This window comes from Pleurodeles waltl, chromosome 10 (genome assembly GCF_031143425.1).
Source record: "Pleurodeles waltl isolate 20211129_DDA chromosome 10, aPleWal1.hap1.20221129, whole genome shotgun sequence".
Lineage (NCBI taxonomy): Eukaryota > Metazoa > Chordata > Amphibia > Caudata > Salamandridae > Pleurodeles > Pleurodeles waltl.
Window position 1 is genome coordinate 47,330,548 of NC_090449.1, and position 23,043 is coordinate 47,353,590.

Here is a 23,043-nt window from a genome sequence, read left to right on the forward strand (position 1 = left end):
TCACTTTGAAAGGCCCAACCTTGCCCCTCACATCTGCAGTTATAGGTGGGCAGTCCAAACCTTCTGTCAGTTTTTCAACAGTGTTTGAGGAACTATTACGTGAAATATCACAGCCTTGTTTTGGAGGGCAAGCTGATTCTGGAGGCATCTAACCTTTTATATTGCTTACAGACATGCTAGGACTTTCAGAGTCATCTTCCAGCTTTATCAAATCTTCCTGGTCACAGGGTGAAATTAGAGCCTATAACCTGGCCAGGGATGTCTGGAGAGGAAGCTATGTGAAATGGGGCATTGATCCTGTTGCATTAGGTATCAGAGGGGTTATAAACTTATTAGCACTGTTAGCAGCTGTTCAGAGGTCCGACAGGAGTATAAGCAGTATATATGAGAAATTGGTTTGTTGTTCGAGTGGGAGTGTTAGCCCTGTTTAAACAACAGCCCCTTTCTCTGCCAGGGTGACCCACAAAAGTAACTAAATTAATCTGTGCTCAACCCTCTAGTAGCTTGGCACAAACCAGTCAGGATTAACTAAGAGGCAATGTGTACATTGTTTATGCAGCACACAACAGTAATAAAAAGAAAACAGCACAAGTAACAATTCTAATTTAGAACAATACAGTAAATTTTAATAAATTATTTGACATCAAAACAACAAAAATACAATCAGTAGAAATGGAGATATGTAATTTTAAAGTTTGAGGTGAAAACAGTGCCTAAAAGCACAAGTTCTGGCCTGTTGTGATGGAGCGGGGGACGAACATAGGGATCTACTTAGACTAGGCCTGGGTGGTATACTCCGTTCCTCCAGCGGAGTTCACAGAGTTTTGCCACTCCGCGCTCCACTTGGTGCAGGAAGTTTGGCAAAAAAACTCCATCAACGGAGTGGAGTTTACCAGCATTGCTGCCCACCTGTAAGTCCCACCGCCCTTTTCTCCAGTGATTGATCTCTCTACTCACTAGAGCCATATTACCTTAATGCTTGAAACACACAATCTTATCTTGAGCTTCCTGTCCTGGCTGGCCCCACGCCTCTTTAGGACTGTTGAGCTGAGAGCGTCATCTGTGCCAGATATGATTTGATGATGCGAACAGCTGAAATCCCAAGGGCTCCGAAGCCCTTAATGGCAATGAAAAGCCTCAATGCTTGAGAAGTAAAAGAATCCCTAGGATTATGGCCCTATGTATGAGGAGCTTGATGTGACAAGAGTTGTGTTGAGGTCACGCAGGGGGAGCTAAGAGAGCAGCATATTAGGGAAACATGTGGAAGTAGTTACTCCCCCTGGGACACTAATAAGAGCAGCAGCGTCATACTGGCAGTGACAGTGTAATTGTGGATGGCATTCGATCTTCTGGAATTTCTGGTAGGACCTGTCTGTATAAATGCCACACAAGCATTCTGGTAGTTGGTGGTGATGTGTAGAAGTGAACTTGTTTTTTTCAAACCCTATCAGTTTTAGCATGAGCCCTTTAGAATTCTCCTAGTAAGAGGCCGCCTGCTTCAGTTTGGCCTCTCTACTAACAGGTAAGTTGCCTCAGTTGGCCACACTGTGGCTGGCATCACCTCTCCATGCAGGTGTTGTTCCTGTGCATTTACGTTTCTGGTGCCGTTATAGTGATTGGGCTAGGATGATCTGGGTGACACCGTGTTAGTGCGAAAAGGGGTGCAGGAAATGGAGACTTATGTTGTGAGAAATGCATCTAATTTTCCTTTAAGGAAAACGGGCTGCATTACAAAAAAAAAAAACTGCTTTATTAAAAAGCAATCACAGACATGGTGGTCTGCTGTCCGCTGTCAGGGACACCAGCCAACATTCCGAATTGCGACTCGCAAATTGTGAATCGCTCTGACTCGCAATTTGCGGGTCGCAATTCGGAATGTTCCTACATCTGGCCCTTAGTACTTAGAATGGGTCACTTAAATTCAAGAGGAGAAGGAGCGAAGCGCATGAAGCATGGAAGCCCTTCTGTTCTTTCTAAGCCTCCCTTGGTGCTGCAATATCAGACTGAAAGCATTTAACTTGTTCTTTGTGTGAGAGGAAAGACTGAAGGGAAAAAAGAGTTGTGCTCTAATGGGGCCCGAGAAGAAAAGAGGTACCTTAGTAGAAAGGCACATTAATTATCATCTGTGTGATTCTTTGTGATGATGAGCTGATAATGGGGGAAGGAGGTGAATGAGTGTCGGAACTGTCTCTCCTTCATAGGCCTGTTGCTGTTGTTTGTTGTCTTGATAATGCATGCTAATGCTCCTATTATAGCATGGAGATGCACCGTAACTCAATGTTTGCTGAGTACATTAGCTTCTTTCTCCCTCTTGATTGAAGTACCCCTTGCAGAACATTTACTCAGGATGTGTGGAACTCCGCAGAATCTCAAAAAGCTCTTAGGCAACTCACAGAATTCCACGGAATATGACTCCACACGCTCTGCCCACCCTTAATTTAGACCCTATGAACAAAGTACCCTAAATCTTGGTTTGCAGAGCTTTGGGAGATCCCTTGTTGCATCGCACAGCAGTGGTTCCAAGGATGTCCTGTGTCGTCATTGAGTATGCCAGTGACGAGGGTCTTGCAATGTAAAGGCCAGTGTCAAAGATACATTGTACAGTATGAGTTCAGAGGAGGCTGTGATGCAAGATCCTGCATTGGGGATGCATCACGCAGCACTGGTACTGTTGCAGATGCAAGGAGTTGGATCACATTGTATTGGTTCTGCTCACAGGACCACAGGTCCGCTGGTAGAGCACCTTCAGCCTAACTTCCAAGGGTCCGGGACTGGTGTGGCACCACTTTGGGGTAGGACTCACAGTAGACAGAATCCAGGTGCTGGGTTCAAGGTGGTTGGAGACTTTTCTGTCGCTAAGGCTCTGATCAGGAGGCCAGCCAACTAGCCCTTGCAGTCACTCTGGGTTCCTGGGTTCAAGCTGCAGGCCCAGTCCTTTTTACAAAGAAGGGCAGCAGAGTAGCATTGTGTCTTGCAGAGCAGCCCAGCAGTCCTTTTCAGTCTTCCACAGGTCCGGAGGTGTACTGAAGAGTGGATCTAAGGGTCTCATTTTTATGCTTGGTGCCTCCTTTGAAGTAGGATACGTTTCTACAGAATTCCATTAGAAGTGCTTGAAGGTTTTTGCTCCCCTGCTCTCGCTCTTAGCTGTCTGCATGGACAATGCAGGGGAGACAATTCCTTTGTGTGAATGCAAAGCACAGCCTATTCATTTGCAAGTGGGGATGTGTCCAACTCTGTTCTCCATCTGCCAGTTGATTGTCAATCATGGCACGCTTAATCTCTCTATTGTGTGGCTGTCTGGGAGGAATAAACAAAAACTGTCAGCTATTCCCAGTCATGTAACCCAGGAAAAGACTGCAGGCACCAAATAGTTAGGTCAGAAAAATGCCAACTTTCTAAAAGTGGCATTTCAAATTTGTAACTTAAAATCCAAGTTTACCATTTAAAGTGATTTTAATCACACTTTCTCAGACACCAAATATGAAAGGTTTACCTGTTCCAATCAAACGTTAGCACTTATTGAATGTAATAAGGCAACACAATGTTATTCTTTAGAAGAGGTAGGCTTTACAGTTGTGAAAACAATGTAAATGTTATTTACCACCAGGACATGTACAACTTAAAAGTACATGTCCAACCTTCTAATTACAAAGCACCCGGCCCAATGGATTAACTAGGGCTACCTTATGGGTTACATATGCAATAAAAGGAGAGTTTGAGGGTTGACAAGGGAGTTGTTTTGCCCAGTCAAATTGCCAGTTTAAAACTGCATTCAGGCTGCAATGCAAGGGCATGCCTGGGACATGGTTTTAGGGACTACCTAAGTGGGTGGCACAATAAATGCTGCAATCCCCCTGGTAGCATTCCATTTACGGGCTCTGGGTAGATGTGACACCACTGATCCAGTGACTTATAAGTAAATTATATATACCAATCAGATGTAAGCCAGTCTTTCCATGTTTTAGGGAGAGAGCACAAGCAGTTTAGCAGTGGTAAAGTGCACAGAGTCATATAGCCAACAAAAAAGAATTCAGCAGCATTGCAAGGTGACGGCAATAAGTTTGGGCGAAGACCATCCGAAGTCTGACAGGTCGAACAGTACGGGTAAGCAAATTTAGCTGGGCACCAAATTATTTAAGAGAAATTGGCTGGATAACTTCCTTTGTTATTTAGACTCAGATACTCCTTCATTTTAATTGTTAACCCCCAAATGTGTTATGTTCTTATGTACAGCATTTTTTAAGATAATGTCACATGTTACATCATTACACATCCTGTCAAAACATTTTTCCCAAGTAGGGGTTTATTTTATCATTGCGACATGCACTACTTCTAGTGAATTTTTTGCTTTTTCCTTTACATCCAAATCTATGTGTGGTAAGGTGCATCAGACAATGCATGCAAGTAACCTATAGCTTGAGGAAATCAGCCCTGCCACTATTAATCTAATTTCTTAAACTGTTTACTCTAGTAACTTCAGCTATTTTAAATAGGCTGGTTAGAAGAGTAATGACGTTGGCATGGGTGGATATGGGATATTTCAGAACTAATTCTGCCTGAAGGGGTATGGCTTTGAAATCCATTTGGGCTGAAGCAGACTAGAAGGCATTCTTAAGTCTGAGGACTGATCAAGGCTTTCCACATTCAAGCCAGTTTACTGTCAACCAATTCTGCATGCAGCAATGTCAGTAGTAGATATACTTTGAACTTGTATAGTAGAGCCTCTAATCTTGTAATTACATTGCAGATTCTCCTAACCAGTATTTGAAGGAAAGTCCTGATTCTGTTAAAGACAAGGAGGCAAATATAATCCTGCCACTGATTTCTTTGCCCATCGCTGTAAAGTTCTATAACAAATTATTTTGGCTGTTTCTATGACTAATCTGAACTACTCAGGTGACAAGCTGTGGATTTCATGGAAGAAAAGGAAGGAAATTCTATGAAAGAAGAAGAGGTTATATGGTTGCATCTTGAGTTTTTGATGATATTTATATTTTTTGGGTTGATCTGCGGATTATAACACTAATCATCCAAAAAAGGGGAAGTAGACATTGGACTCCCCCTTTTTATATATTTCGTCTTGGCTCGGGAGGAGGTTTGTGGGAAATGTAATGTACTTTGATGCTATGTTAAATAAACAGCAGGATAAGAGACATCATCAAATTTGCCAGCTTTACGTTTGAAAACACAGGACCCTGCTGCACCAACTGACTAGGAGTATCTGCAAATTCTAGGGGGGAGAGGTGTGTGTTTGTGTGTGTGTGTGTGTGTGTGTGTCAGAAATGTAGTTGTTGGTTGACTGGGGTTGGAACCTTACTCAAACAGCAGGCACAATCCTAGTCAGGGTAAGGGTCAGGCAAACCCTAAATTAACTTTTCTCACCCCCTAGTAGCTTGGCACAGAGCAGTGAGGCCTACCTTAGAGACATGTTTAAAGTATTTGTGCAATACTTCAGTGCAACCAGTAATACAGAAAAAGAAACGCACAAAAATATGACACCTGGTAAAAAAAAAACATTGGGGCTTACTTTCAAGCCCCTAGAGCGCAGTAGTGTCACTTTGTTTTTACGCTGTGGCAGCGCAAGTAGTCCCTTACACTGTCCGACATTTACAAACTGGTGCAATGGGTCCATTGCACCAGTTTGTGAAGCCTTGCAGCACGTTATACCTGCGCCAGGTATAATGTGTGCAGGGTGGACATTCCCCCATTAAAAGACATGCAGAACTTGCGCAGTGAACTTTACTACATTTTGACTGCATCATTCGGCAACTTCACTGTATTAAAAATGACGCAGGAGTTTTGAACATGGGAGCCTTCCACGCATTGCTGGAGTAGCATAATTGTTTTGACGCTAGTCCAGCAATGCGTCAGTTCAGCACCCTAGATGTGTCTGAATTTCTGATGCATCTGTGGTAACATGCGCCATGGAGCGCTGTATCATAAATACAGCACTAGCATGGTGTCGTTAAGGGCTCCAGGGCTGGATCAAGAAAACTGGTGCATCAATTCCGATGTGTCAGTTTCTTGTAAATGAGGCCCATAGTTCTCAATTTAATAAATAAAACAAGGCAAAAACTACAAAAATCCAATAAGTAACAATAACTTGTTATGAATTTTTAAAGATTAAACTGCTAAATAGCTCTTAAAGCTAAAAGTGCCAAACCAGTTTATCTGGTCACAATGGAACAGGTCAAAGTCAAAAGCTCAGTCCCACTGCGATGAAGTGTGAGTTGGCTACAGGGTCCCCGATGAGCCCACTGAACCAAACTACCTTAAATCCTGCAAGTGGAGAATTGCATTGGCTCTGAACCACGCTGTCAAGGAGATGCGTCGATTCATCCAGCATCAATTCATCCAGCGAGGGCAATGTGTCAGCAGCATGATGTGGTGAGGTTCGAGTGTGGGTTTCGACTGCATCATCATTGGCTGTCATTGATGGGGATCCAGGGACCTTTGCACCCCAGAGAAGAGATGCACCAGTTCTGTTCCATGCAACAACGGTGATGCATCAATTTTGCCCATGCAGCAGAGGATGTGTCTGCTCCACTTGAGCAAACTTCCTAGGTCCACTTCCAAGGACCCAGGACTGGGGGTGGCAGCACTTGTCAAGACAGACTCACAGGTGGCAGAGTCCAGGTGTAGAGGCGGGTTGGTTGAAAGTCTTTTATGTCCCTGAGACTGCAGATCAAGAGACCAGGCAGCTAGCCCTTGGAGTCACTCTGGGCTGTGGAGATGCACGTCCAGTCCTTCTCACCGTCAGTCAAGAGGGCAGCAGGTCAGCCCAGCAAAGCAAGAGTCCAGCAGAGTTTAGCATAGCAGCTCTTCATCAAGGCAGGATATCTACAGGTCTAGAAGTGTACTGGGTTGGTGGTGTCAGAGGTCCAGTACTTATACTCATTTGTGCCTTTGAGGGGGTAAACTTCAAAGAAATGCCTTTGAGGTGCAGAGAGTGCCTGCCCTCCCTGTCCTGGCTCCAGACTCACTATGGGGGATTATGTAGCCCTTTGTGAGGACAGGGCACAGCCTATTCAGGTGTTAGTGAGGTTGCCTATTCAGGTGTTAGTGAGGCTGTGCCTAGCTCTTCCCTCCCATCCTCCCAAAATTGTCCATCTAGTCACACCTAAGCTCCCATTGTGTGTGGCTGTCTAGTGGAAATACACAAAACCAAGCTGTGACTCCAACCCAGACATGTGAGCAGATCCCAATGTTAACCTATGGGAGAGATATGCCTTGCAGTAGTGAAAAACTAATGTAAGTGTTTTTCACTACCATTTGGATGGTGCTGGGCAGGGAGGCTCCTTCACTGCCCGCAGCCCTGACTTACTACAGAGCCTTTCCATAGCGGGGTCTCTACCATGGAAAGGCTGGCTGTAAGTGGAGTTGTGATCAGCATGGCAGCACGGAGTTCAGTGCTGCCATGGCTGAGCACAACACCGACCACTGTCAGCCCATCAGGAACCATGTTCCCGGCAGTGACGGCGGCTCCCTAATGTTCCGACCACCAGGGTCGTAATGTGGCTGTTGGACTGCATGGAGTGCAATGGTCTGACCATCACCGCGAGTCTAGTGGTCCTCAGAATTGTATTGAGGCCCTTAGTCTGCCCATGGGCGCCGCTTTTCAAATTACAGTTTTCTCAGGGCAGCATTTATCTTTCAATATTTGTACATTTAAAGTGTACATCAAGCACATGCAGAACACCTTCACACAAATCAAGTGTTTCCTGTTTTGAATTAGGTACATTCTGTTCACTGATAAATCATGCATCTCTAAATGGTGAGTCATTTTGAAAGTGAGTTATTGTTTTATGAATCAACCCCTTTACATCAAAATATTTGAAAGAACAGTGTAAACTGATGTTCATTCTCAACAGATAAGTTATGTTGCATCGCTCCCAATCCTGAGTGACAAAGTGCAATTCCCATCTTTCCTACGGACGGTAGCAAGTGCCTCTTTACAGGCAGATGCTTTGGTGCATTTACTGCTCCACTTTGGTTGGACCTGGATAGGAATTTTAGCTGCCAACAATGACCTGGGCCTCTATAGCAGCCAGATGCTCAAGAAAGCAGCAGCACAAAATGAGATCTGCATTGAATTTTTTGAGACTCTTCCAACACAAATCACCAAGGTGTCTTTAGCCCGTGTCATTGGCATTGTGCAAAAATCCACTGCTAAAGTTATTGTATGTTACACCTATGTAGTGCACATCACTCCAATTCTGAAGGAAATTTCTCTGCAAGGGATCTCTTCAAAAATGTGGATTGGCGTTACAACCTGGTTTCCTTCAACTGTATTTAGCAGGCGGGACTTGTGGGAAACTTTGAATGGCACACTGGGGCTGGCCGTGTATAGTGCAGAAATTCTGGGCTTCGATGAATTCTTCTACAAAATCCACCCATTGAAAGACACTGCGGATATTTTCATTAGGGCATTCTGGGAGCAGGTCTTCAACTGTAAATTTGTGGAATCATTTAGTGAAATGAAAACAGAGAACATGACAGTTGGAAAGGCACTCTGCACTGGGACAGAAAAGCTACAGTCTCTTGATTCTTCTGTTTATGAGATAAATTATTTCAGATTCCCTTTCTCTGCCTACATTGCCATCTATGCCTTGGCTCAAGCACTAGATGATCTTCTTCTTTGTAAATATCAAGACGGTCCTTTCGCTAACAGATCATGTGCAGATCTTAAGGATTTTCAACCATGGCAGGTTAGTTTTCAAGTTACTGTGTGCATGTTGTTTTCCTTCTAACTCATCAAGAAAGGCTGAGTAGTATTATGACTTTAAAAGAAAAGTAGACTCGATTTAATGGAGCTCAACATGACCCTACAATAAGAAAAGCAAACAAATGAATATATTTTCAATATTCTTCTCTATCCCTTTTAAAATTATGTTTTATGGTTTATGTGCAGATGTTGCACTATGTGAAGAATGTTCACATTACAGCCTCTTCTGGGAGCCAGTTCTATTTCGATACATCTGGAGAGTTTTCAGCATTACTGGATTTATTATATTGGCATATGACATCCAATGAAACCACAAAATATGTGAAAGTGGGGACCTACAATGCCAGTGCTCCTGTGGGTTTTAAATTGGTCATTGATGAAAGTGCCATCTTTTGGGGTGGAAAACACATTCAGGTGAGAAAGATTCTATTATTTGTACCCAAAAACAGTAGTAATGAGCTGGTCTGACATGCTAATTTGCAAATATAACAATTCCTACAGGACAGCAGGATTTACCATAATATGAATTTATCTTACTCTTGCTGGTTCACTAAAGCATAGTTAAAACAGTAGTTGCATGGACATTTAGAACTCATATCGATGTGGAAAGTGGCACAGCTATCAGTATTATAGGCAATATAATGTCACTGTGATTTTGTACTATTTTTTTACTAGTAAATGTTATTGTAAATTATTGAATCAACCACATGTAAACAGTGTAACACATTTGCCAAATCTGTTTCCCAGTTTGATGCACTTAACTGTGTTAGACAGAAAGACAGAGGGAGAGAAAGAGTGGTAGAATGTCACAGAGCAGAAAGTATGGTATTCTTTACATGCTTAGTACACCACAAGCATGTTAGAGAGCTCAGGCATGTGAGCATTGGCCAAAAGTCTTAGACAGTGGGACTGCTACACTGAGACAGGTTGTCGATGATGCTTATAACTTATTCTTAACACTACAGATTCATAGTTCTGTGTTGTCATTAATTTGTCTAATGAGCATTGTTGGAATATGGGTTACTGGTTGAGGTCGGTGAAATCCTACGCAAACAGTAACCACAATTCTCTGTCAGGATGAAACACAAGCAATGATGAGAGGCTTACAATGCAAAGTATGGCGTCAAAGGTGGGTTGCACTCTAGCTGGCTCTGAAGAAGTTGCAGGGCTTGTGATGCAGAGTTCTGAGTCTTTGTCGTGGATGCAATCGATGACGGACTTGTGATGTTAAGACATACATTGAGGATGCATCATGTAGCAGCTGTTGTGAGGAGGCCGTGGGCTGTGATGCAGTCTTGCAACATGGATGTGTTGTGCAGCGGTTCCCATGCGGAGTGTTGTAAGGTGATGCATCATGCTGCAGTTCCATTGTGAAGTTTTGGTAGGTCATGCATTAAGCTATGTCATTTCTGCTGAGACCACAGCTGGCATCGCTTGGGGGACACTATTCAGAACAGACTGAGTATCCAAGATGGGTGAAGCCTGTTCTGTTCCAGAGGCTTTTGATCAGAACACCAACCAACTGGGCCTTGAAATCACTCTGGGGGTCCTGAGTTCAGCACCGAGCTCCAGTCCATAGCAAGGTAGCAGGCAGCAGGGCAGCAGAGCAACAGGATAGCAGCCGTTCTGGCAGAGCTCCACAGCAGTCCTTTGAGTTTTCCACAGGTCCAGACGTGTACTGAAGAATTGGGTCTAAGGATCCAATATTTATACCTGGTGCCAGCTTTGAAGTAGAAGGCTCTGGAGGTTTCCAACTACAGATTTGGAGTTTTCTGCTTCCCTACCATGGCCCCGGATAGTCTGGGGTCCTAAAAAACTAGTGCTGAACCCTTCGTAAGTGTGCTCAGACAGAGTCTTTTTGATGTGCAAGTGTGTTAGGTGAACATTCCTCCCCCTCATCAAATCAGAGATTGCCCATACTGCCAACACATGTTTCCTATTTCTCTCATTGTCTGGAAGCAATACACAAAGACCATTTTCTAGCTACACCTAGTCATGTGACCCAGGATACAGGTTTCAGGCACCAAATAGGTCAAGAAAACGCCAACATTTTAAAAGTGGCATTTTCAGAACTGTATTTTAAAATCTGATTTTAGCATTAAAGAGGGTTTTAAATTACATTTCTTTAGTCACTTAACTCGAGCTGTATACCTGTTCCCCATTGAAAGGTATTACTTAATAAATGGAATAAGCTAGCCCATTGTTTTCCTATGGGAGTGTTAAACCTCACAATAATACAAAATTAATGAGTTTTTCACTACTAGGACATATAAAACTTAAAATCACCTGTCCAACTTCATAAATGCACTGTACCCTCAGCTACATAGCGCCTACCCAGGCGTAACCCATGTATTAAAAGTGGTGGTTTGGACCTGGCAAGATTATTTTCTTGCCAGGTCAAAATGGAAGTTTAAAGCTGCAAATAGAGCTTGCAGTGGCAGGTCTGAGATATGTTTAAAGGGCTACTTAAATGGGTGGCACGATTAGTGCTGCAGGCCCAGTAGTAGTATTACATGTACACTCTACTTTACAGAGGACTTAGATGTAAATGAAATGTGCCAATTGGGTGAATGTCAATTTTACCATGTTTAAAGGAGAGAGCACAAGCACTTTAGCACTGGTTGGCAATTATAAAGTGCACAGACTCCTAAGGCCAACAAAAGTGAGATCAGCAAACAATGGAGGAGGACAGCAAAAAGTTAGGGCGAAGATTATCCTAAGTCTGACAGGTCTAAAAAGCATATTTGCACTGATGGTGCAGTTCTGAAGTGTTTCATATGGCATCCAAATACTCAGTTTCAGAAGCTTAAAATGTACAGCTCCCTCTAATGTTCAGTAAACATATGAGAAAGAGTACAAGAAGGTTTTATTCTGGCTTTTTCCTACTTTAACTTTTATCTCAAATCTCTTGGCATAATCAAAAAGAACTCAGCTTTCCAATACTACCAATATGCCAAAGACACTCGGTCATTCATTAAGATTTCTCCACCGTATGCCATTGCATATCTTGTCTATATATTACGTTTTTATTTAAGAATGGAGCAAAGATTATTATTTGAAAATGTATCTCTTAAAAACGGAGTTTCTCCTTATTTCTCAAGTTAATTAATGATGCCAGTGCAATCTGGGATCGACTCTTGCACCACCAAAGAATGTCACCCTGGGGCAGCTTAATCTAGGTCCGTTAGCTATAAGACTTAAACCCTGGTGTGTGATTTACCAGTTTATCGGATTGGGAACAAGGTTGGATTTCCATCACTAATAAATCACAATCATATTTAGAAACTTCTCCTGGCTGTCAGGGGTCTGCATGCCTTCAGGATATCCTGTAGTTCATCCGTCAATGTGGTGAATTCACTGCGGCAAACTTTAATGCAGAACTGGTGCAATGCTTGGTTGGTTATCCTGCAATTCATTTTTTGTTTTCCCATAGCAAACATTCACAGCAATTGGTTGTTTTAGTAAAAACAAAAATGAACCATGGATATCACACTTAGAGAATTTCTTCCTGCATCATAGAACCGATTTCTTATATTTCTGTGAGACCACCATGCGTGATATGGCAGATATAGGCAACAACAATCACTGGAAGAAGCCTTGCTTTAGATACTCTGGAGATGTTGTCAGTGTAAGTTCAAAGAAGTATTTGAACATTTTAAGAGTTTCTGATGGGGGGGTCAACAGTTACCCCAAATCTTATTTAGACTGCTGTGGGGTTTTGGACAATGCTTTGAAGAGCAGCATCTCAACACAATATTACAGCTGTATGTCTATACTTTATTAGTTTGTTGAGGTCCACTATTTTCCAGCCCAAAGCTCAGATATGGCATTTGAATGCTGATTGTCTTATTGTATTTTGGAAGTTATTTTATTGTTGATGGTTTTCATACCGGTAGTCCACATATTTACAAATTTTCATTTTGTTATAGTGTTTTTAGGCCTAGTATTACAAAAAAACAGGTATGCCAGACTTTAAGAATCAGAGTGTTAAGGGCACCTTCTCCTAATCCTCAGAAATAAAACATAATACAACAAATATGATGCCATGATCTAGCTCAGAAAGAGAGAATAATTCTTTCCCCCGGGAAGTTTTGCCTCCAGGACCGATCTGGTGCATATTAATGCGCATGCACCGCACAACACCCTTTAAAATAGAGGGGTAAGGGAAGAAAAGAGAAATTGCAGGGATGCATGTTTGCGCTCTCCCATAAAAAATCACACCGCATAGAAGGCAAACGTGCCCCTTAGAAGCTTTTGTATTTGAAATCCCCACATCCTATATGGAGGTAGTTACCTGATCCATGGTGTGCACAAAATCTCAATTTCTGTGGACAGGACCGAGGGATTATATATCATAAAAATATAGGGGATAGCCTCACCCCCAAGGGTGTCAAGCTTCATCAACGGCCAACTCTCCAGAAAATTCTCTAGTGGCAGGTGGGCACTCGCAGTACACTGAGGGTGAGCACAGAGATAGTCCAAAGAAGGAACGGGGATTCAGATAAAAATCCTAGTCACCTACCCAATGATATAATCACACTTTATCGGAGTGGTGGTGATGGGGATGATTAAAATAAACAAGGGATATATTAGGCCTCAATTCGGAATTGTTTGTCAAAAATGAGTCAACATGTTTCAGCCTTGAAAAGATCCCAAAATGTGGTCTGAGGCTTTCCCCAGGACCATAATCTTATATTTCCCTATATTATGTGCCTGCCTTGATGTCACACACATATGATGCATATGCAGACATAGAATGCCAGTTCCTAAATCCTGGTATGTGCAAAACTATTGCAGGTGGTTCACTTCAAGGTCCCTAACTATGGGCAACCACACCTCATGGAGGAGTAAAGGAGGGTGGCCTTGTAGTCACACATTAATCAAAGTTCCCACCCTGCTCTGATGCCTATAAATGCGATTCATGGTCTGCTCTTGATGCTAGCCATATTATTTCTCTGATAAATATTAATTCAGTCAACCTTCCATAGACCAGATAATATGAAGTAATGGCAGCCTCCCCAGGAAAACAGGTATGCAATTCCTGTACAAAACCTCTCATTACGGCAGACATTTCAGGCTGCTCATTCTTAGCAGCAGAAATGTAGTACAGATGCAAAATCTAGAAATTAATGGTATGCAATTTCATAATCTGTGATATTTTCCACTATTATTTTGCATATATTTTGTATTAATTGCAGACTAAGAAAAGCTACTGAAAGTAAAATTAAAATGCTTATTGTGTTTGCTGTTTTAGGGGAAAGAGGGTAAGGAGAATATATTTGTTACTTCTAGCAGGTTTTGTCCATGTCCAACGTCGATGTTTTCTGGGTCAGTTTCGGTGAGATTCAGGTGACATCCTTTCACCCCATTCCGCATGTTAAGCTGGTATAATTGAAAATGCCTGTGTGCAAAGGTTAATCCAGAGAATGTAAGCAAGTCTAGCTTGGCAACACAATGCTACAATGCTTTTTCTACATGGGGTTGTCTGCTTTCTCTGTGCTACCAAAATATTCATTTACAGCACTCACATCTAAACATTCTCCAATCGCTTCCCATCAAAGGTAGAGCTACAGTCATGTCTGCATGTATCACTCACAAAGTATTATATACAGTTACACCTGAAAATGTCTGAGGACTGGCAGACTTTCTGCAGAGTAGATTCACCCCTACTGAAGCTGAAAATCATGCCATGGTGATATCTAAATAATTTCTGCTTACTATAAAACAAAGTATTTTAGCCTGACATGCTGAATTTTATGGTTATTTCCAAGAGACAAGGGGGGTCATTTTGACCTCGGCGGTCTTTTCACAAGACCGCCGAGGGACCGTCGTGCTGAAGACCGCCAGTGGTGGCGGTTTTCCGCTCGGCATATTATGACTGCTCACAGCCCACCGTCCTTTTCCGGATGGAGAGCTGCCAGCAGCCGTACTGGTGGTCGGCGGGGAAGTGGGGGATGCTCCACAGCCACGTCAACAGAACACCACCCACCGAATCACGTTCTGTGATTCGGCGTGGCGGTGTTCTGTTGACGGTGTGGTGGCGGCGGAGCAGCCCCCATGGATCCCGTCCCCTCCTGGAGGATCAACGGACCAGGTAAGTTGATCGTCCGTTAGGGGAGGCGGGGGTGTTGTGTGCGTGCATGGGAGTGTGCGTGTGTGTATGTAGAGTGGGTGTGTGAGTGCGTGTATGCATGCGGGGGTGTTGTGTATTTGGAAATGAGTGTGTGTCTGTCTGTATGTATGTCTGTATGGATGTGTGCGTGTATGTCTGAATGAGGGTGTGCGTGTATGACTGTGTGTGTGGCAGCTGGCATGTATGTTGGTGTGTGTGCGGGTATGTGTGTTGGTGGTGCCTGCGTGCGTGTCGGGTGTGTATGTGTAATGTAATGTTGGGGGTAGGGGTGGGGAGAGGGGTCCTGCCACCTTTGGGGGGTGGCAGGGGTTGTGGGGGGTGTAGGGGAAGGACTCGGGTGGGGGGTGGGGGAGACCCCTATCAGTGCCAGGGAAGGAATTCCCTGGCACTTATAGTGCTTACCGCCATGGATTTCATTGCGGTTCCAAACCCCATGAAATCCATGGCGGTCAGCCGGGTCATGATACCGCCGGCGGTATTGTGACGACCGCCGGGCTGGAGACCCTGGTCTCCAGCCCAGTGGTCGTCTCCGCCCTGGCGGTCGGATCAGAGAAGTGGCGGATGACCATGGTGGTAACCGCCATGGTCATAATTCCAAAAATTTTACCGCCAGCCTGTTGGCGGTAAGACCGCCGCTTCTCCGCCGACCGCTAGGGTTGTAATGAGGGCCAAGGTCTGTAAACTAAATATGGCATCTTTGGTCCACCTGGACCTTTAATGGACAGTTGTTAATTTTATTATATACATCACTACATTTTACATTCCAGCAGTCGCTACATCTCCTTGCTATCTCCCTCACAGATCTTTGCTGTTTCTTACCAGACACAGCTCATCCTGGGTGCTTCCACTCACCTCCCATGGTTTTTGATGCATTCTCAGATTGACCGGAAGTGGTAAATGGGAATGCTCTTTAGATCTAAAGGAATACACGTCTTCTCTAAACTCACCATCAGATCCGGTAAATATACCAGTGATAATAAAAATGTATTTGGCCAGAAATGTGCCTGCTGGAAAGCATGCTAACACCTGGGTGCTATGGTACATGTGTAGTGATCCTGCTGGGTAAACCAGGTATTTTTGAAGAAGGTCTTACCCCACATTCAGGATGTCACTATATCTAAAGTATCCAAATTCATTATAACCTATTGACTGAACTGATGGTAGAAGTCAATTAGATAATATGTATTCACTGACTTCGTTGTTAGGAGCTCTCCCAACTTCTTCTTTAAAAGTGTCTATCAGTCATTAAAAAATGGAAGGCACCAGACCCCACAATAAAGTTAGTTTGGTAAGGAAATTTGAGCAACATATGTGCTATATGGAACAATTATTCACTACTGTCAAATACAACATGGACATTTTTGAGTACATATGCTGTCCTTTTGGACAAAATTGAAGCAATTGAAGAGAATGCACTTCCCGCTTATATTATCCAAGACAGTGAATGGCATGCCAAACAAACTTGTTAATATTGATTTACCTCATTGTACACTTTGTTGTTAGATGATGGGCGAGACAGCAGGTTTTGATGCTGAATTTACTTACTCCTTGAATTGATTCTGATTATCTTGTCTCTTGACATACCTATATCAACAAATGCATCACTTAGTTAAAGTTATTAAATAAGAAAGGTGAAGATTTAAATACTATGGACCTTGCATTGTGAGCAGCTGTAGTGTGGTGAGTGCAACTCTGTTCCTCCTGTGGGATGGTAAGGTAGATCATAATAAGGAAACACAGACCTTGCAAGTTCATCACACTAAGGTTTATCTTCTGCTCTTCAAGCAAAGCTGGAGAGGCAACTTTGATGGACACCATCAGAGATTGTTGTGCTCTTACTGGGTGATCAATGTGTTTTTCATTAATAGTACAGCAACAACTATTTATCAATTTGCATCCTCTCTGGCACCTGATACAAACTTAAAAAAAACACAATTTAAGGATATCGAACTAAGGTGTCACTGTATGCGCTGAATGATGTCAAGCAAGATACCTGATTGTTCCTGAGACAGTGAGGAAGGTCCCAGGTGCGAGACCGAAGGTTTTGTTTTCAGTGACATCATCGCTTCACTAGCCTATCGACATGGATGAAAGATTTCATTGGTGCTTGATAGAGGGGTCTTGCTGAAAGATTGCTAAAGAGCTTGCTTGCTCTCTCTCCCTCCGACTTTCTCTCTGTTTCTCTCTCTGTCATTCTCTCTGTCTCCTACTTGGGCGGACTGGACAAAGTCCACAACGACCTGCATTTGACATGCTGCCCAATCTCATCAGAGCCACCCCATCCTAACTGCTATCCTGGCGAACAGGGATCTGCTGCATACTTTTGAGTAACAATCCAGGGGTAACATCCAGTTTCCTGCACCCTGACCAACCAAGCCCCAATTTCACAAAAGCCACCACCTTTCTTATAACACTCACCACAAAACTAGAAATTTCAGCACCATTCATTTGTAAATCACTAGCTAACTATGCCATACACAACAAGTCCGGCTGAAATAATGGAAGGAGACATCTAGCACAGAGGATCTATAATCCCAATACCAATGTTGGGAAAAGTTTCAGGACTAGTTTACAGTATAAATTGTGAGACTTGTGTGCATCTGATTGTGGATGAGATAATACTGGCAACTCAACAGCAAAGCAAGAACATTTCCCACTCTAACAAGTCCCTTTAACCGTGGTATAAGATTGCCAGCTAAGCAGTGCCAAATACAGAGAAGGACAAAAAAAATCTACAAGGTGTCTATCATAAGGGCTTGTGGACATGATACATGCATGAAGACTAAATAGGACGAGAGCGTGTATAATGTTGATGCAATGAAATAGCAGAAACATGGTTTTGAGACTGACAACAATGATTCCATTGTGCATTTGTGTGTAAACTGTGTCAGGTTGTTCTATCACACCATTCACTGTGGATCACAATTGTTGGAAAATGGGTTATTGGTAAGGGCAGATAAGTACCTACACCTAGCAATAGGCCACTAACCTCCACTTAGGTCCAGTTAGTTCTCAATAAATTAAACCCAGCTCAACCCTTGGTATCTTGGCAACGAGCAACAAGGCTTAACTTAGGAGACAAAGTGTAAAGCATTTAAAAATCCCGAAACAGTAAATAAATAAAACACAAAACACAATAAAAATCCTACGCCGATTTATAAACATAGATTAAATTTATATCTTTAAAATGACTCTGAAACGATTAAAATCGGACAAGGGAACCGGAGATCAGAATTTTTAAAGAATTAATGTTTTTTAGCGCTTAGAAATGAATAGTGTCAATCTGGTCATCTGGTCGCACCTCAACCAGGGCATCCCCCTGTAATGACCACTTCCTTGGAAGTGTGGCAAAAATCTATCCCAGGGAGCAACATTCCTCAAAAATCCATCATGGCCGAAACTGATTTTTGCAGGTTACATCTGGCTTAGCCCACCCACTGGTTTGGCTGAAAAACCAAACACACCCTTCTCCTGCCCTCTCCTAATCTAATCAGGGGACACCTAATTGTCTGGGTTTGCAGTATGTGAGGAAGGTGCTGGGTTGGTCCAAATGTCCTTCCTTGCCTTTGAAAACCACCTTGGCAGCCCTCCCCCAATCCTGCTTCCCCATCTGCTGAGGGATGATCTCCTCCCCCAGGCACACCTCTATGTGTTGAGCCATACCACTTCACACCTCATCAAGGCAGCCCAGCCAGGCTGCCAGATGCTGGCCAATCAGAGCAAAGCAGCACAACACTGTAGGGCTGAAGTTGGCAACTTTTTAGGTAAAGTTTAAAACTCTTTACCTGAACAAGTTATATTAAATCCCACAACTGGAAGTTGTGGGATTTATTATAACAATTGTTTTGATACCAAACGTAAGGTATCTGTTACTTAAGGGGACTTCATAAATTAAAATAAAGTCTCCCCATTCTAGCCTACGGAGGCCATTCACTACAATGAGGGAAAAACGAATTTGGCTGTTTTACCTCATCAAGGCTTATAAAACTATTCTTACAAGGTCCCTGCTTATAGTTACATTGCACCCAACCCTAGGGGCGCATAGGGCACACCTTTGGGGTGAATTATATGTAAAAATAAGCTAGTTTAAAACTTTAGAACTACTTTTAATTCCAAAGTTGAATTTGCATGTAACTTTTATTTAAAAGCAGCCCGCAAGGCAGGCCTGCCTTTAAAATGACACTGGGCACCTCAGCAGTTCACCTATGGGTGCACCACCTATGCTGGGGTCCCTAAACCTACATGCCCTACCACATACTAGGGACTTATAGGTAGGTTGACTTAGCCAATTATAATAAGCCTAATTTGCATACTGAGTTTACACAGAGTAGCAGTTAGCAGTACCCAGGGCACCATCAGAGCTAGGAAAACACCAGCAAAAAATAACAAAAGTCATGGGGCCTCTGCAATCAGCCCTGTTTTCTCACAACAATATGTTGGACTAGAGGCCATTCTAGAGGCAAGACTTTCTCTCAAAATTCAAAACTAGCCTTGAAAAAGTTCATTCATTTTGAAGGTACAATATGGGTTGCCTGTTTTTATCTTTATGGCATCAAGAACAAAAGAAGTCTTAAGTGATTTTGGGACTTTTGATTTGTATTACTTAAGAAATTCATTGATTGTGAGCACTTCAGAACATGGGCCTGTGGTTTGGTCCTGTGGCAAATATTGGCGCAGGCAGGCAACTCGAACCTGCACACATCGTTTGGCCACACAGCCCTCATCCAGTTTAAAATAAATATTGCCCGGAGGGATGGGATCCCCAGGCCCTAATGATGCTCATGGAGGGAGGCCACATGGCCCCTCCCTTTTAAAATGAATACGCCCTAGAAGGAGTAGCAGATCCCAGGGCCTAATGTGGCTGTGGAAGAGGACTATGCAGCCCCCTTCCCTTTAAAAAATAAATAAAAAGATGGTCCCAGGGTTGGGGTCCCTGGAGCCTGAGAAGGCAAGGGGATGGTGGCCTTGCACCCCCTGCTCCTTTTTTTCTTATATTTGACCCCGGGGGCGAGGTCCCATGGGCCTGGTAAGGCTCAGGGAGGGGGCACGCAACCCTTCCTTCAAAATAAAGCACAGCCCTGGGGATCGGGACCCCAGGGGCCATAAAGACTCAGGAATGGGGGTTGCATCACCCTCCTCCCCTTTTATTTACACTTTAGCCAAGGGAATGAGGTCTCTGGAGCCTTATAAGGCTCTTGGATGCGGCCACACAGCCCCCCCCCCCCTTTTAAATAAGCACAGTCTCAGGGATATGGTCAATGGTGCCTAAAATGGCTCGGGGATGGGGCTGCACCCGCCCCCCTTTATTTTTTACATTTGATCCCAGAGGATGGGGTCGCCGGGGCATAATAAGGCTTGGGAGAAAGGTGGGCTGCATGCCCCTCTCCTCTGATATTGAGGTCCCTGGGTATGGGTTGCCAGGGCCCAAGATGGCTTGGGGAGGTGGACTACAAGGCCTTCCTCACATTCTTTATTGTATTTGACCCCAGGGGCTAGAAGGGTTTACTTAATTGAGGGGTTTGGTGTAAGGTCTGGCTGTAGGCCAGGCCTGCGGACAACCCTAAGCCGGACCAAGGCTGTGCTTTGCAGGGGTTGGCTTTACGGGTGATAGTAAAATATAATTTTACAATAAAAAAAAAACAAGAATTCACTGAAAAAAACAAAGGTTAAGGTAATGTTATAAATAGGTGTGATAAAATAATCTATTTTAGTTTAAAAAAAACCTTAGAAATTCACTGACAAAAACAAGGTTTAAAGTGATGTTATAAATCTGGAGAGGGGATTCCAGCCAGAATTTCTATCCATGCTGCATGCCAGTTTTCAGTAGACCTCAGCCTTTGTGTCTCTATGGATCCTGATCTGGAGACTAACAGCCTGACCTTGTACCAAGGTACTAAGGTTAAGACTTGTTTCCACCATGATTTACCTGAGAGGTTTTCAGAGTCCATGCAAGGCTACCACAAATCACCTTTACCAGTTGGGTTTTAGTGAGGTACTGCTAGTGAGCCAGGATGGTTGGGCTGACAGTTGCCACCTGGTGTAGGAGTGATTCAGTTGCCTACAAGGCAGAGGTGCTACCACCCCAAATCCAGCAATCTCCTTACTTTATGAGAGTCCTTATGACATGGTTTGACATGACATAAATATGTCAGTGTCAACATAACATTTTGAACTCAAAAACACAGAAATTCACCAATTATAGTTAGTATAGCTAGCTATAATTCCATTCTCATGACCTCACATATTACAACACCTAACCCCTAGCAAGCAGCCAACCCCATGCTGCTCATGGCCATTCACAGCTGAGAGGTTGGCCAGGCCGCGTGGTACCCTCTCCAAGATAATTGTGGCCTCAGAAACCCCATCTCTTTATTTTTTCAACTGAAGTTCTACGTTTTTTTAATTCTATTTCCTAACGATAATGTTCCTGCAACCTTTGTGTTTTTCAGCGAATATCTATTTTTTAAAAATTACTATATATTAATCCAAACACCCAAATCCTCGCCACACTAGGCCTCTGGCAATGCCTAGCAGAGGGTGGGCCTGCAGCCAGGCCCTGCAGCCAACCTCTCTATGAACACCAAACCCCCCTATAATCAGCCAACCCCAGTGCACCTGCTATGATCATATGTGTAAATGCTTCCCCTTGCTGTTTAATTTCTTTGAATGAGCAACGGTGCTAGAATGGATCTTTACGTGCATATTTATACATAAGAGTTCACAATTAGGCATAAAATGTCTCCAACTTGAGTACTTTCTTACAATTAGTAAGTGCCTCCTCGTCTCCAGTGACCATTTGTGGTGAAATTTTGACAATATGATGTGCCACAAGCGTTTTCATCCTGAAATCCAGGCCAACATGAATTCTGCTATAGAGATGATGGAGAGACTGAAAGAGTTGAATGTCCACCAACAAAGGGTACTTCCTATGAATTATATGAAGCGCTTCTTTTTTGGTGGAAAGGTGCTGGTACTCCTCTACATCCCAAACACTCAGGGGTCCTTTTGGTACGATGCCCATAAAGCTACAAAAAGGCGGGAAGAGTGATGCAGACCTCTAACCAATATGGGGCGGGGCCAAACAGGTGTGCTTCAAGGTCATTTTGCGCATTTGCATACTCATAATAATGAAAAGGATAAACAATGGACTCTGCGCTCGAAAGGAGATGACTGGAGGAAGGATTTCACTTATCATAGTCACTACACAAGATTTTGTGCTTCAACAGAGAAAGAACGCATTCACTGTCATCAAGTATTTCAGATCATTTTTTTGAGGTGGAATTGCAGAGAAAGCACTCTTGCTTTGCATTGGATGAGTTTATGTACTTGAGAGTATCTGTCCTTGAGCCTCAACTGGTGCACTTTCTACATTGACCTGGGAGATGGCGATCCCTGGGGTGCAGAGGAGCTGCATGCCTCACGCATACTTTATCTACATTGTCCTAGGGAGGTGGTGCTTTTTTTATAAGCCTGTATGCCCCCGTGACCTGGTCTACCTGGGGGCAAAATTAAAAGCAAGCACGGAAGACCGCACTTGCTTCTTATTTTAAAATCAAAGGCAAAATTTGAGAATAACCACAATGAATTTGTTTAAAAAAAAATCCTTTTTAGTCTGGGGGGAGTCCAGGGGAACCCCTGTACTAAGACTAGGGGCTTAGGGTAAAAATACTTTGCCCCCTTTTTTGTTTTTCATTTGTTTTTTAGACTCGGCTGAAGCTGATTCTCAAAAAGGCTTCCAACACATTCTGACTAAAGTGCTGGCAGCCAACCAGGCTCTGGATTTAAACGGGCGTATTTGCAAAGCCTTCACACCTCTAGGTATAAAACTATTTCTTTTAATATTTGAAAAACTACTGAACAGATTTACACCACATAATAAAAATGCTTCTACCTGGACCAAATGCTACCCTTCTGCCAAATTAGTGTTCTTTCCCTGAAAATGTAATGTTTATATTCATATTAATAATTATGGACAAATCCACAAAGTTTTTTTCTGGTAGTAGTTGTAACTTACTCTCATCTTAAGTGTGACTTTAGTAGTAAGACACGCTTACACAAGTAAAATCCATCAGTGATTTAACAATTTTATTTTTTGTTGCATCAGTATGTTTTAGTCTTGGGCATTAAGCCGCAATTAAGCCTGCACTCCCATTTGAATCCATGGGGCCTAGTAATTAACTCCAAG

The 23,043-nt window shown here is 43.2% G+C and overlaps 1 protein-coding gene across 1 annotated transcript in view; it reads left to right on the forward strand.

Annotated features, from left to right (window-relative positions):
- Positions 1-23,043, forward strand: part of LOC138262359 (extracellular calcium-sensing receptor-like) — a 115,493-nt gene that overhangs the window by 7,199 nt on the left and 85,251 nt on the right. Inside the window, exons 2-3 of the mRNA XM_069212258.1 lie at positions 7,872-8,708; positions 8,912-9,139. Coding sequence (XP_069068359.1) covers positions 7,872-8,708; positions 8,912-9,139 — 1,065 coding nt within the window. The remainder of the gene's footprint in view (positions 1-7,871; positions 8,709-8,911; positions 9,140-23,043) is intronic.